General features: G+C 33.8%; 1 protein-coding gene and 1 long non-coding RNA gene across 2 annotated transcripts; both read right to left on the reverse strand.

Annotated features, from left to right (window-relative positions):
• Positions 1-471: 471 nt before the first annotated feature.
• On the reverse strand, positions 472-6,012 carry LOC141677179 (uncharacterized). The gene is made up of 5 exons (XM_074482949.1): positions 5,855-6,012; positions 5,561-5,772; positions 5,226-5,306; positions 3,050-3,400; positions 472-753 (listed from the first exon to the last, which is right to left on the reverse strand). The coding sequence occupies exons 1-5, from the start codon at positions 5,958-5,960 to the stop codon at positions 652-654; spliced, it is 852 nt and encodes a 283-aa protein (XP_074339050.1). The 5' UTR covers positions 5,961-6,012; the 3' UTR covers positions 472-651.
• Positions 3,720-5,219, reverse strand: LOC141677180 (uncharacterized). Its single transcript, XR_012557357.1, has 2 exons — positions 4,565-5,219; positions 3,720-4,485 (listed from the first exon to the last, which is right to left on the reverse strand). It is a non-coding gene; the product is annotated as an uncharacterized LOC141677180 (long non-coding RNA).
• Positions 6,013-14,069: the final 8,057 nt, after the last annotated feature.

The following is a 14,069-nucleotide window of genomic DNA, read 5'->3' on the forward strand; positions in this document are numbered from 1 at the left end:
ATTGCGGATCAGGGTCCAAAAAGCAGGATTCCTAATCCCCGATCCCGCTCCAATATCCCACCTTTTTTCATATTTTTATCTGTTCCCCCCCTCAAATCTAAAAAAAAATCCACCAATCTCCGACCTGAACGGGAAGGGAAGGGGCGGAGAACGGCGGATGAAATCTCTATCCTTGCAGATAAACTATTAAACAACCATTTTTCTTCTGTGCTCCTCAAATCAGCATATACGAATATAATTACTTCATCTGTACAGCACAATATTTGCTTCATATTTGAAGCTAAATAATTGGTATTTTCAAATACGAAGGTAGAAATTTTTGGGGTTGGAGAAGCTTATAGGAGTATATTACTTCAAAATTATGCAAATGCCTTTTCAAAGTCGCACCTTTGGAAATGCCTTTATGCTAGACTCTGACCATATTAAGACCCTATATAATGAAGATAACTACAAATAAATAGCAATCAAGAGTTGAATTTCGAATCAGCAATAAGCAAACTAGTAACTTTCTGTTTTTCATCCCATTGCGTCTAATACATGTGGAAGTATGCTAAGCACTAACTATATATGTCATATACTTGATCAATGCTTTATATGCAACAATAATTACAAGATAAGATTCAAATATGAATCGATGTATGTGAATTATAATTACAACGTTGTCTTCAAGAATTGTACAACAAAATACAGAAGTGCCAGAACTAAAGCAATTTGATACGCATCTCTCTGGAAGCTGTCATCTCGTTGGAAGAACTGAAATACAACATATGGTAACATTTATAGTATATTACTTGGTGCAAAATTACAAATTATCCTACTATGGGTGGAGGAAAGAAGAAATTAGGAGCTAAGTATCCGATGGAGCATATGGTAACATTTGTAGTTCAGTAATATATTTTACCTTCTCCATTAGCAATGTAGAATACTATATATAAAATCATTTACCTTCTTGACGATAAAGAAAGAAATTCTGATTTTTATCGTTTTTGTTTAAAACAAGAAGAAAGTGTTTCTGTTTCAACTTGACCTCACAAGCTTGTCGTGTATCCTCGTATCATTAGTATCAAACCGATACACGACATTATGTAAATCCATGTACCTACACACATTCCAAATACCCTACACTAAATAGATCATAGATCCTTGTGTCTGATTACGCATTTGATACACGAACACCGAATAAATTCGCCTTGTGTACTTATATGTATGTGTACTTATGTGTATGACATATTTAACGGGTTAAATCTCAAAATAGTTACTAAACTGAAAAGTATATATCAAATAACCTATTTGAATTATCATATATCTCATTTGCAGCACTTTAATCGAGAGTAATGATAAAGTCGTTGGTTAAATCATTGACTTGACTAAAAAAATTCTGACATTTAGAATACTAACAGTTTGATAAGACACTTAGTTTGATAAGACACCTGAATGGCCTCTATAATGTTTAAGTGGAGTCCCGCTCACCTAATTATGTTAAAAACTTAACTAATACATATACAAATATATATATATATGTATATACATATATGTATCTAAAACTCCTTCAATTTTCTTAAAAGAAACTAAAGTTCATGGTTTAATGGACGAATAACACATCGATATTAGCATGTTCTATCATTAAGTTGAACTGTGTAACCTAGCACATATGATCTATGCTTCTTCTTTTTAACAGTATTTGCTTAACTTTAAATTTAAACCGTAAATTCACATTATTTTAAAGTTCATGGTTTAATGGACAAATAACACATCGATATTAGCATGTTCTATCATTAAGTTGAACTGTGTAACGTAGCACATATGATCTATGCTTCTTCTTTTTAACAGTGTTTGCTTAACTTTAAATTTAAACCGTAAATTCACATTATTTTAAAGTTCATGGTTTAATGGACAAATAACACATCGATATTAGCATGTTCTATCATTAAGTTGAACTGTGTAACTTAGCACATATGATCTATGCTTCTTCTTTTTAACAGTGTTTGCTTAACTTTAAATTTAAACCATAAATTCACATTATTTTTGTAAATTTTAAAAAACACATAAAGTTAAATTCTCACTTTACTTTTTTTACTTTCATTTTTTAAATTTTACCAGTCCATAAATTATATTATAAATTTAAAAGTTTTCAACACGAAAAATAATATTTTTCAAGAAAAACGAAAAACAATATTTAAACGTGTTTTTGTGTCAACCTAATTTCAGGGTCTAGTTTCCTAAAACAGACATTTTTGTTTCAGATTCAATGCTTAATGAAAAAAAAAATCTAATTTCTTGTTCTTAAATGTGGCATGTGCAGTGACTACTCAATTCCGGTATATAAAAGCGTTAAATATCAAAGTGGTCATTAAACTGAAACTAATATATCAGTTTAATTATTAAATTTAACGGGATATCATTTATATTACTAAAGTAATAATAAATATCAAACAAATAATTCAAAATATGTGCTTGAGAATTAAATTTATTTTATAGAGTTCTAAACATTTTCATAAATTATATTACAATCAAACAAAAAGTTATGAATCTATAATATTTTAGATGATTTTGTGAGATTTTTAAAACTTTATCTACTAATTATTTTTATTTAAATAAAGAAAATGACTATAAAATTTAAAATAAATAATAGATAAATTTTTAAAAATCTTACAATATTATATAAAATATTAGAATTCATACTTTTTTTATCGTAGGTAACCCGCAGCCGTTACCCTTCGGGTGCGCATTGGGTAAACCCTACGAGCTCAAGTAATAACCTCCAAACCACGTGAACCAAGCTAATAATTTTATTTATTATAGAGAATTCATACATTTTCATTTGATTGTAATAGGATTTAAAAAAATATAGAATTTTATATAATAATTTTTAATTCTCGAACACATATTTTGAAATATTTATTTAATATTTATTATAATTTTAATCATTCAAATTTAAATGATTTGATGATTAAACTCATACATTGCTTTCCGTTATTTAACCCGTTTATAAGAATATAGTAATAGAGCAGGGATTGAAATTTAAAGATAAATTGTAAGAAAAAGGAACCTTTGTTGGATCCCCCAGAGGATCGGGATAGATCTCTGTATTCTCTTTCTCGGTCTGAAATCGGCTTGACAAGTTTTTAGTGGAGTGGGTTATATCTTTTAGAAACTCAACTGTAGAAAAAAGTCGTCGAGAGGACCAAAAGTATGCTTGAGCAATAGCTGATGAAGCTGATAAATCCCACGACTCTTTATGCTCAATCACTTGGCCACTGATTTGGTTCAGAGTGAATTGAGAACTGACTTTAACAATTACATCACCTCCAATCCCAGCCACCAATGATTTAGGCTTTCCTTTTAATGTCCATTTGATATTTAGCACACTTGTTGATGACATTGACATTTCCTGCACACCCTGCGAAAACAAGGACAACAAAGTAACTAAAATTATCAATGTACTAGTATACCATGAATTGTGGAAAAGATAATTTTTCTAATTTCTGTTTAACGGGACTAAGTACTGGGGTCAGCAGGAGAGTACCAAGGATCTTGCCAAATAAGCAAAGATTATACTTATAAGCTCATAAACTTTGAAAATTACATTTTTAACTTAGGAAATGGTTAGGAAAAGGCAAGCATCAAGTTCTCGTAAGACAGCTGCTTCATCACAAAAAAACAACTTCCCTATCTTCATAATTTAGTTTGGGAATCATCATTTAAACAAAAAATTTCAAAAACAAATAAATAATTAGTTATAATGCAAGAAAGATACAGAGAGAGGACACCCTTGTGAGGAGAGTCTGAAGGCATATAACATGCTTAACAAACAACTCCATGGCACCTCTTTATAATGTTTACTGGAGCAATCAAAGAGAGGAGAGTCTCATGTACCCTCACCTAAAACTATATACACACTAGAAGAAAAAACATTTATAAACACAAAGTATAGCATCCGATCATCCTCAATTTCTCTCCAAAGGACACCTTCCCATTTACTTTAGAAACGAACTCATCAACCACATCCTCTAAATCCAGCCATTTATATCTGCCTTCAGATTTTCTTGCTTCTTCATGCCATTTTCTTTTTAAAGATACCTGGTGCGACTTTATGAACTGGCAGCCCAAATAATAGGTTTTGACACATCTAACCAACACTACTTTCTTAATCATAAATTTAACAAAAAGCAGATTATCCTCCCACCCCCTGACTTGTGGCTTATGCAACTGAAATATGTCCCGCCTTTTTCTCTAAGTATGTCTCACTCTTCATATGTAGATACCAACAATAAAGGGCCAATATCCTTCTTCATTATAGCATTATAAGTACCTCTGCATACCCCAAAATCTTCTCAGACCTCCACTCCCAAAGTCGGTCCTCCATCCATATTGCCAAAGCCATTAATCAGTCACAACCTCACTGAGCAAACTTCAATCTCACCTTTAACCTTCTAGCTTAAGTGGAAAACACACTATTCCGTCCTCGGTTTGCTCCCTAGCAAGCTTCTCATTTAAAAATTAGTTCAGAATTTCTTCAAACTTAGAAAGCGAACTTTACACTGTACAGAAGCAGAGGAAACACCTGCTCTTATCAGCCAAATTTTCTTCAAGAAATGCAACAATGACCAGTGGAGGATCCAGTAAAATGTTGAAGGGAAAGAAAATTTGTACTTGTAATTAAGGGAAGTGTCTTGGAGAACCAAATTGCACTGCTAATTTTTTAGGAGCAAATTATACGTATTGAAGTGTCCGAAAAACTAAATACATTGACCTATATTGTAAGCATTACTATTATTCTTTTTCACTATTCTTGGTAAGAAGAGGTTCTAGGCATTAATAAAATGTAGCTGTTTATACCGCCAGTAACCCTTAACAATTAATCCGTCTGCCCCCAAAAAAAAATTCCTTGTCAAGTCCAATGCAATGCCAGATTTGGTGTCATTGCTATAACTTGGCACCAAATGCAAAAAATATCAACACCAAAGGACTTGCATATTTTGATGCCTCAAAATAATGCCAAAATGCATACTTGGTGCCATTTTAATTTTTTTTGCAGAACTACTTGGTACCATTTTTGCATCAAGTATGCATATATGCATCTAGCCGCATCATCAATCAACCATAAATGTAAAGCAAGTTGGAATTTGGGTGAGTTGCACAATAAATTAGTTAAATATGGAATTATTTGGTTGGAAAATGTAATTAGCATTAGAGTGCAAATTAACACTAGTATAAAGTTTTACCACAACAGGTTCCTCAAGGGCATCAGTTGCCCATAGAGGTCTTTTGTACTTTTCACGACCAGTGAAACTTCTAAGTGGATCCTGCATAGAAGAGGAAGTCAAGAAGTCTTAGTCTGAGGTGTGTGTAAAGTTTATATTTGTCAAAATTTGTAATCAAACAAATGCCAAGCAAACAAAATAAGAAAGAAGATTTAATGAATTAGGAATTAAGAATGCATAAGTTTAAGCACAGCAAAACTTATGAAATTTTGGGTAGAGTAAAGTGTAAGGCACAATAGGTTAAGAAAACATTACAAGTGTGTAAAGGGGAAAAGGGGGGGAGTAGAGTAGAGTACAGTGTATATAACAGAAACCGCAAAGGTACCAAGAGCACGATTTCCTTGGCGAAGCTCTAGGATTTCACGAGCGAGTTGTCTAGCTGTAGCTTCAACAGATGGGCTACTAATGCACTCAAACTCGTTGCAAAGCTCACCGAAGTCCATTCCATCAACAAGTTTGTCAGCCTCGGAGGTTGAAAATAATTCTGTTTTATTTGAATCATTTGTAACTGCAAAAGAGAGGAGTGTTGTTGAATATCATGCTAGGCTACCTAGCTAGTAAAAATAAATAAATAACAGCAAGGCATGCACCTCGTAGGGTGAAGTGGCGGCGAGGGAAGCAGGTGGTCGGTCGTGGTGGTGCTGTGCGTAAAATGGTGGTGAAAGGAGAGTAAGTAAGTGCAGCACAAGAGGTCATCCTCGCTCCACCATTTATTTACATGATACAATCCCTCACCCCAGAGTTTTGTTCAACCCCGGATAATATTTTATTTGCATTTTGTTTCAACCACTCAAATCCCCCTCACCACAATTCTCCCCTCTCTTTTTTTTAATACTTTTACGTTAAAAGTTCACTCAAAAATAATATTGCAATTTTATGTTTTTTTTATATAATAACATTTTAATATTACATATTGTTTTCACTAATCATTTTTTTAATTAATTTCATTAAATTTCATAAAATCACACGATTATTTTTCAAATGCTAAGATATACGAATTTGATAAATTTGTAATACCCGTAAAATTCAGATATAAAAATTTATAATTTTTTAAGACATGGTTATATTTAAAAAATACCAATTTATGTATAAGATAATAATTTAGGTTTCGCAAAAGGAAATTGTTGGTGAGATTACAAAGTTGTATAAACTATAGACGTGATAACTCAATACTGGAATCGAACATGTATATAATACTACGTCTATACAGAAATCAGGAAGAAATGAAGACAAGACAAATATACATGATTAAAACATCAGAAGAAGTTTTGGAGTCTGCTTATAAGTCACTGAAACAAGTTCATCAAGATGTTCATGACTTAGTGAATAATCAGGTTTGAAGAATTTCAAGATTTCAAGAGTTTTGAAAATTCTGGATAACGGTGCCACCGAATGATTTCAGTATATTAGCCAAGACATTATGTAAAGTATGTGAATCTGAAGAATTAAAGATGGGGTATAGACAAAGGTTAAAGAAAAGAGTTGCAACCTTGAAAATAATACTCACTGAAAAGAGTTCATTTATATGTTCAACCGTTAGTGAAGAAAATAAAATGAAGTATTCAAGATTGTGGTATAATGAAGACTTTGTCTAAGTAGCAAGAAATATTCCAGTGAAATTACAGTATTTTTTGACAATCGGTGTGTGAGGCAATAAAGTTGTTACCGTATTAACAATGTTTGTGTTGCTATAACACGAAGATCTGGGACGAAATTAGTCGTTTGTGAATTAAACCAATTGCATTAGATGTCAGCAGTTCGTGAAAGAAATTCGAGTATTATTTATACAAGAATTATTAAGTTAAAAAATGCACTTGGAATGAACTTTTCTTTATTAAGGTACGAGAAGATTTGTGCAGGGTGTAAGCTAAAAAGCTAAGCAGCCACCGGAAACTAAGTTAAAAGACTTATACAAGAAGCACCGGGTGCCACCAAGGCCATACGATGAAGTAATTGGAGTCACTACTTGTTTAAGGCTCTAGAAATTAAGTACAATTGATTACTAGGTACTCTAGGTGCCACTTGCAAGTAGTAGTTGCAAAACCTAAGTAAAAATGTTACATTATGCACTATTGGGCGCCACTTTTCAAGTGTTAGCTATAAGAACAAAGTCAAAACTCATCTTATAGCTACTCTGGGCACCACTTGAAGTTCCTAGTACCTTGTAGGTTCTACCAAGATTCTTGGTGAAGGAACTAAGTTCAAAACACCCTATGGGCTCCACTTAGTGTCTTAATGCATGAAACTAACTCAAAAAGCCAAACTATCCTTATACCTAGTTGGCGTCGTCAAAGGACATTTGTGAAGATTCCAAGTACCAAGACATCCTTCTGTGAGCCACTAATTTCCTCTCTAATGGTAGTAGGTGAAGGGTTTTGAGCATATAAACACAACAGAAACAATAATAAAAAAAAGAAAAATCAAAATTTTCGAAATCCACCGCAGGATCCATGGGAAACAAATATTTAATTCGTAGATCGGAATGTTTACCTTAAGAAACTTTATAAATTGGTTGAATAATGGAGATCCAAAGATTGTTCAATCACCACGCATCCCGCTCTCGCGATCTACGCTCTATCGGTATCCACACGAATGCTTGAACGCCAGGATTGAATGTGTAGTAGCACAAAATCGTCTCTTTTTACTCTCTCTCCATCTTCTCAATTGGTGGCTAAGGTTTTAGTAAAAGTCTTATGTAAAAATTCAGCCACAAGAGATATTATATGGAGAGTAGAAAAACGAATTATAACTCTAAACTAATTAAGAGTTATTATTAATTCAAAATTCCTATTTGTATCATAATTATTTAACAACTAAATTTTATAATTAATATTAGTAAATTCGAATATCATTATTTATCTAATTAATTAAGTCATACTTAATTAATATTATAAATAATTCGAATTACTTTAATATAATTTAAATCTAATTTAAATTAAATAATCCTTCAAGCATTCTTTGTGTGTGACCCTATAGGTTACTATTACGTTGACAACGATTTTTAAATCTAATTCGTAAACAATGAGCGGCATCTAGTATTACATCATTGCTTCCCAAGTAATAATAATTTAATCGGTGATCGATTTAACCTTTCGTGAATAATGTACAATGTAATATAATCCTAGAAGGTTACATGTGATCAATCCTAGCTTAATATATACGATCCCCAGGTTCCTGAACAACAGATTAACAAAGATTTGTCCATGCCAAAGTATAACTGGAACTACCCATTTCACTCTGTTTCAATGTGTTAGATGATCTAAAGCAAGTATGTGTTGTTTCTACTGCTTATGAAGCAATAAAGATGCACATGGAATATGCATATTAACAGAGTGGGACAAGTTTAAGTCCCTAAATTTTCAAAAGATCTATGACGATATGCAGAAGCAACTTATGTGTTTGATGGTAGGAATGTCGTGAACGTGGAAAAGCTACGTCAAATTGGGTTCACTGTTTACTCTATTGGTAAGCCACTAGATCCATAGTTGAAGGACATGCCTGCTGTTATGTAAGAATGAAACCATATAATGAGTGCCTTTTACTGGCCCTGGAATTTATAGACGACTTTAAAATTTTATACCCTATTATTTTCTTGATGTAATGATTTGTTTTTTGCATAGACCATGAATAAGATTCCATGGTGGATAATGACATTCATTCGTATTTATTTTGGTTCTTGATAGTATATATGGCTCTTAGAAGGACTAGTTCCGGTCTCCCAGCTCCATCCAGTCCCGTACACAACTAGTCCAGACTATCTAGTCCCGGTTGCCCAACCTTGGGAAGTCCCAGCACGTGGGGCACATGCCCAAACGCGTGATAGGGAAAACTGTCCTTGATCGGCCATGATCACGATCAGGGCACGTGCCAGGAGATCCTTAGAACATCCCTCAACCATTCCTATCCTGACACGTGTAAGGCATCCACCCCAGTCAGGTGTCCTTCGCTCCTAGAACTAACGACTACGATTCAAAAGTACCAACCCCGAGGAAAGATCCAGGGATTAATCACTCTCTTACACTCATATACACACACTGATAGAATCTAAGAATTCTATAAACACATAATTCTCTAAAATAGAGATAAGGACCGTAATCATCATATCTAATTATCGAGATTAAACTGAAAGCGGAAGTGTACCTGAATCCATAAGACGATGATTGTTACGATATCTGAATCAGTATTATGTTCTTGATTATTGTCTTCCTCAACCAAGTACTCCTTAGGGTTTCTCAATAGCTCTCTCTGATGGGTAGAAGATAAGTCGTGTAACGTGTACTTGATATATTGGGGACTATAACCCTTTTTTATATATCACCTAATTAAATCTCCTATTATAATTTAATTGGTCCTGGTATTAGGATCCACTTATTAGGTCCATATAATAAATTAAAATCTAATTGGGTTTCGTATTTGATCACTAAATTTAACCCAATTTAATAAATAGAAAATATACTTGATATATTTATATGTAGCCCATAAAATTATTATTATTATTATTATTAAAATAATAATAAAAATCTCCTACTTGGGCTTCATATGAATCCAGAGTCAATTATATAAAACTTTAGTGCACAACTTTATGCTATTTATCGTCCTTAGATTTTACCAAAATAATTCGGGTCGTCTACTATTTATGCATGCATAAGATTATGGCGGCATTCGTCACAAACTTTACGTGACTAAACCTTCCATGGTCACCACACAAATATATTCAATGACATGAATCAATGCATGGATAAGTGGTATGGAAATTACATATAATGTGATCTATATAATGTCTATTTTCAACTAGTCCTCGGTCAATCTCTAACGAGATTGATTCCAGTTTCCTCAACTCAATGTTAAACCACAATAAGAAAATTGAACAAATGTAGAGTGACATTTAATAAAATTCCATCAATTGTATTCTGCAAAATATAAACAACTCAATGTTTATTACATAAAACACCAAAATATAAACTCCCACTAAACCAAAGTATCACATAAGGTAACACCCATATGAGCAGTATGCTCGTGAAAAATCTTAGGTGTTAACGACTTAGTGAGCGGATCCGCAATCATGGAGTTAGTGCCAATGTGTTCTATCGAAATATGTCCACTTCGAATCTTTTCTTTAACAACTAGAAACTTAATATCTATATGTTTTACATCTGTGGTGCTCCTATTGTTCTTTGAATACTCCAGTGTCGATTTATTATCACAAAATATATTTAATGGTCTTTCAACACCATCATGGATACGCAAACCACTGACAAAGTTTCGCAGCCATAAAGCTTGATCGGATGCCACAAAATATGCAATATATTCTGCAATCATGGTGGATGAAGCAATGAGCATCTGTTTGGAAGACCTCCATGAAATCGCTCCACCAGCCAGTAGATAAACATAGCCCGAAGTAGATTTTCTTTCATCTTTGCATCCTCCAAAGTCAGAATCTGAATATCCAATAATTCTAGATGATCTGATTTCCTGTATGTGAGCATATAGTCTTTTGTTTTCTTCAAATACCGTAAGACTCATTTCACTGCTTTCCATTGCTCCATTCCCTGATTACTCAAATATCTTCCCAACATTCCAATAATGAATGTTATGTCGGGACGAGTACAAACTTGAGCATACATTAGGCTTCCCACTGACGATGTATATGATATCCTTTGTATTTCCCTTATCTTAAGTTCATTCTTGGGATAGTGTTTGGGACTAACTTTATCTCCCGTAGACACGGGTGTATTCATTGGTGCACAATCTTTCATGCCATACATTTCCGGTATCTTTTCGATATAGCTCTTTTGTGACAATCCAAGAATACCTCAAGAGCGATCTCGATGAATCTGAATTCCTAATGAAATAGAGGCGTTACCAAGGTCCTTCATCTCAAATTGACTAGTGAGAAATTTCTTGGTATCGTGCAATAAGCCTATATCATTAGTAGCAAGTCAGATGTCATCAACGTATAAGAGAAGAAATATAAATTTGCTCCCACTGAACTTGTGATATACACAATGTTTCACCAAGTTCACTTTGAAACCATATGATGTGATTACATGATGAAATTTGTGATACCATTCACGAGAAGCCTGCCTGAGACCATAGATAGACTTCTTTAATTTGCAAACCACGATCGTTGGATCTCCAATGACAAAGTTTTCTGGTTGCACCATATAAATTGTCTTTCCAATATTTCCATTAAGAAACGTTGTCTTTACGTCCATCTGATATAGCTCTAGATCATAATGAGCCACAAGTGCCATAAAAATTCTAAATGAGTCTTTCGTGGAAACCGTAGAGAAAGTATCATCATAGTCGATACCTTTGTTTTTAGTGAATCCTTTAGCGACTAGACAAGCCTTATATCTTTCGATGTTACCACTCGAATCCCTTTTGGTTTTAAATACCCATTTATAACCAATAGGTTTTGAGCCTTTAGGCAACTCGACAAGATCCCAAACATCATTATCTTTCATAGATTGCATTTCTTCATTCATGGCATCAATCCACTTTTGAGAGTTAGGACTCTGCATGGCTTGTTGAAGATTTATAGGATCATCTTCCACAATGCCAATTCCATCTTCACGTTCTTGTAGAAAAAAACATAATCATTTGGAATTGCGCTCTTTCGCTCTCTAGTGGATCTTCTTAGTGGCACTTCTTGTGATTCATGAGGTTGTTGAGTTTGCTCAATTGGTTCCTCATGGAAAACCGGAGGGCCTTGAACAATGATAGTATCATAATTTGATCATTACTCTTGGCAGAGTCATAAATAGGATCATGACTATCTTCTTCAAAGACAATACTTTTACCTATATCTTCCCTCCCAAAATCAACATCCTCAAAAAATCTTGCATTATCAGTCTCAAAGAAAGATATAGTGGCGGGATCATAAAATTTAAATCCGCGAGTACGTTCCGGATACCCAATAAAATAGCAACAAACCGTCCTAGAGTCTAGTTTCTTTTCATTTGACTTATATGGCCTTGCCTCAGGTGGACAACCCCAAACATGTAAATGCTTAATACTAAGTGTTTTCTTAGTCCAAAGTTTGTAAGGAGTTTCGGCCACTGCTTTAGTTGGGTTTATATGTTTAGTGCATCTCCCTAAAGTGACTCAGGCAAGGAAGAATGACTTATCATACTTCTCACCATATCTTTAAGAGTAGGGTTTCACCTCTCGGAAACAGCATTCATATTTGGTTTTCCTGGCATAGTATACTGAGAGACAATTCCACAATCCTTTGGGAAGTTAGCAAAGGGTCATGTACGTTGCTCACCTGATCCATCATATCTACCGTAGTATTCACCACCACAATCAGATCTGACAGCTTTAATGCTACTATTTAGCTAAAGTTCAACTTCAGCTTTATACTCTTTAAATACGTCTGGATCTTGTGACTTCTCATGTATCAAGTATAGGTAACCATACCTAGAATAATAATATATGAACGTGATAAAATACTGTTGACCGTTCCAAGAGGCCGTAGGGAATGGCCCACATAAATCGGTATGAATCAGTTCCAAGACACTTGTAGCTCTATTGGCACCTAACTTTCACGAGTTTGTTTATTTTCCCTTAATGCATTCAACACAGACTTGAAAGCCACTTAAATCTAAAGGATCAAGAATTATATCATTCACAAGCCTTTGAATTATCTGTATAGAGATATGACCTCATCGCTTGTGCCACAACATAGCGGAATTCTCAGTTAACTTACGCTTTGTACCTATTATACTTGAGTGCAAAATTTCATTATTAAAAGCAACAGTATCAAGCAAATAAAGATTATCAATCAAAGAACCGGTGGAACCCATATTTGAATTTAAAGAGAAACACACTTTATTATTTCCAAAAGAAAAAGTGTAGCCATATTTGTCCAAACAGGAAATAGAAATAAGATTATGCCTAAATGTCGGTGCAACAAAAGTCTCAAATAAATCCAAATAAACACCAGTTTTTAATAATAATCTAAATATTCCAACAGCTTCAACTGAAACTTTATTGCCGTCGCCCATAAAGATGAATCTTTCGGCATCAATTATGGTCAGCTCCATAGGCAACCCTACATAGATACACTTATGTGAGTAGTAGTACTAGAATCTACCCACCAAGTATCCTTAGGTACAGAAGCCAAATTAACTTCAGAACAAACAAAAACAAAAGTTTTACCCTTTGTTAGGAGCAATTGATGATATCAAGCAGAAACTATCAGAAGTTCACATCAGAACTTATATCAACGGATGATGATATCGATGGATAATGATATCAACGGAGGATGTAATCAGTATTTTTCATATCATTTGATCTTCGATAAGGAAAAGGAAACAGGAACTCAAGGCGGTGAAGGACTTTATCTCAGAAGCATTGTATTAGGTTTTCTTGTTGTTAATAGAATAAGATTCCTTATAAATTATGTAGTTGTGCTCTATATAAAGCACAGATTAGGTTCATGCTATATGCATTACGACATTGTTATATCTTTTGCCTAACCTAACAGCTCTCAAGGATAATTATTCATCCTTTCGAGAGAGTGCGTTTATAATAAGTTTTTATCAGTTAATATAAAAACTGTTGATTCTGTTGAAGGTTTGTCACATTGATTGTATTAATTGTATTCCCCCCTCTACAGTTGATTAAGGGCCTAACAATTGGTATTAGAGCTTGCTGGGAAATGTACAAACAGTTTAAGATCTGAAAATCAATCTTGAATGTTAGACAAAGAAGAAGCATCCTGCACAACAGTCTTGATATTGTTATGTGTTAGTGTTTGTGCCCTAGAGGCAACACTATGATGTTTTAGTTTAAGACATT

The sequence above is a fragment of the Apium graveolens genome, chromosome 8 (assembly GCF_009905375.1).
Source record: "Apium graveolens cultivar Ventura chromosome 8, ASM990537v1, whole genome shotgun sequence".
In the NCBI taxonomy this organism is placed as follows: domain Eukaryota; kingdom Viridiplantae; phylum Streptophyta; class Magnoliopsida; order Apiales; family Apiaceae; genus Apium; species Apium graveolens.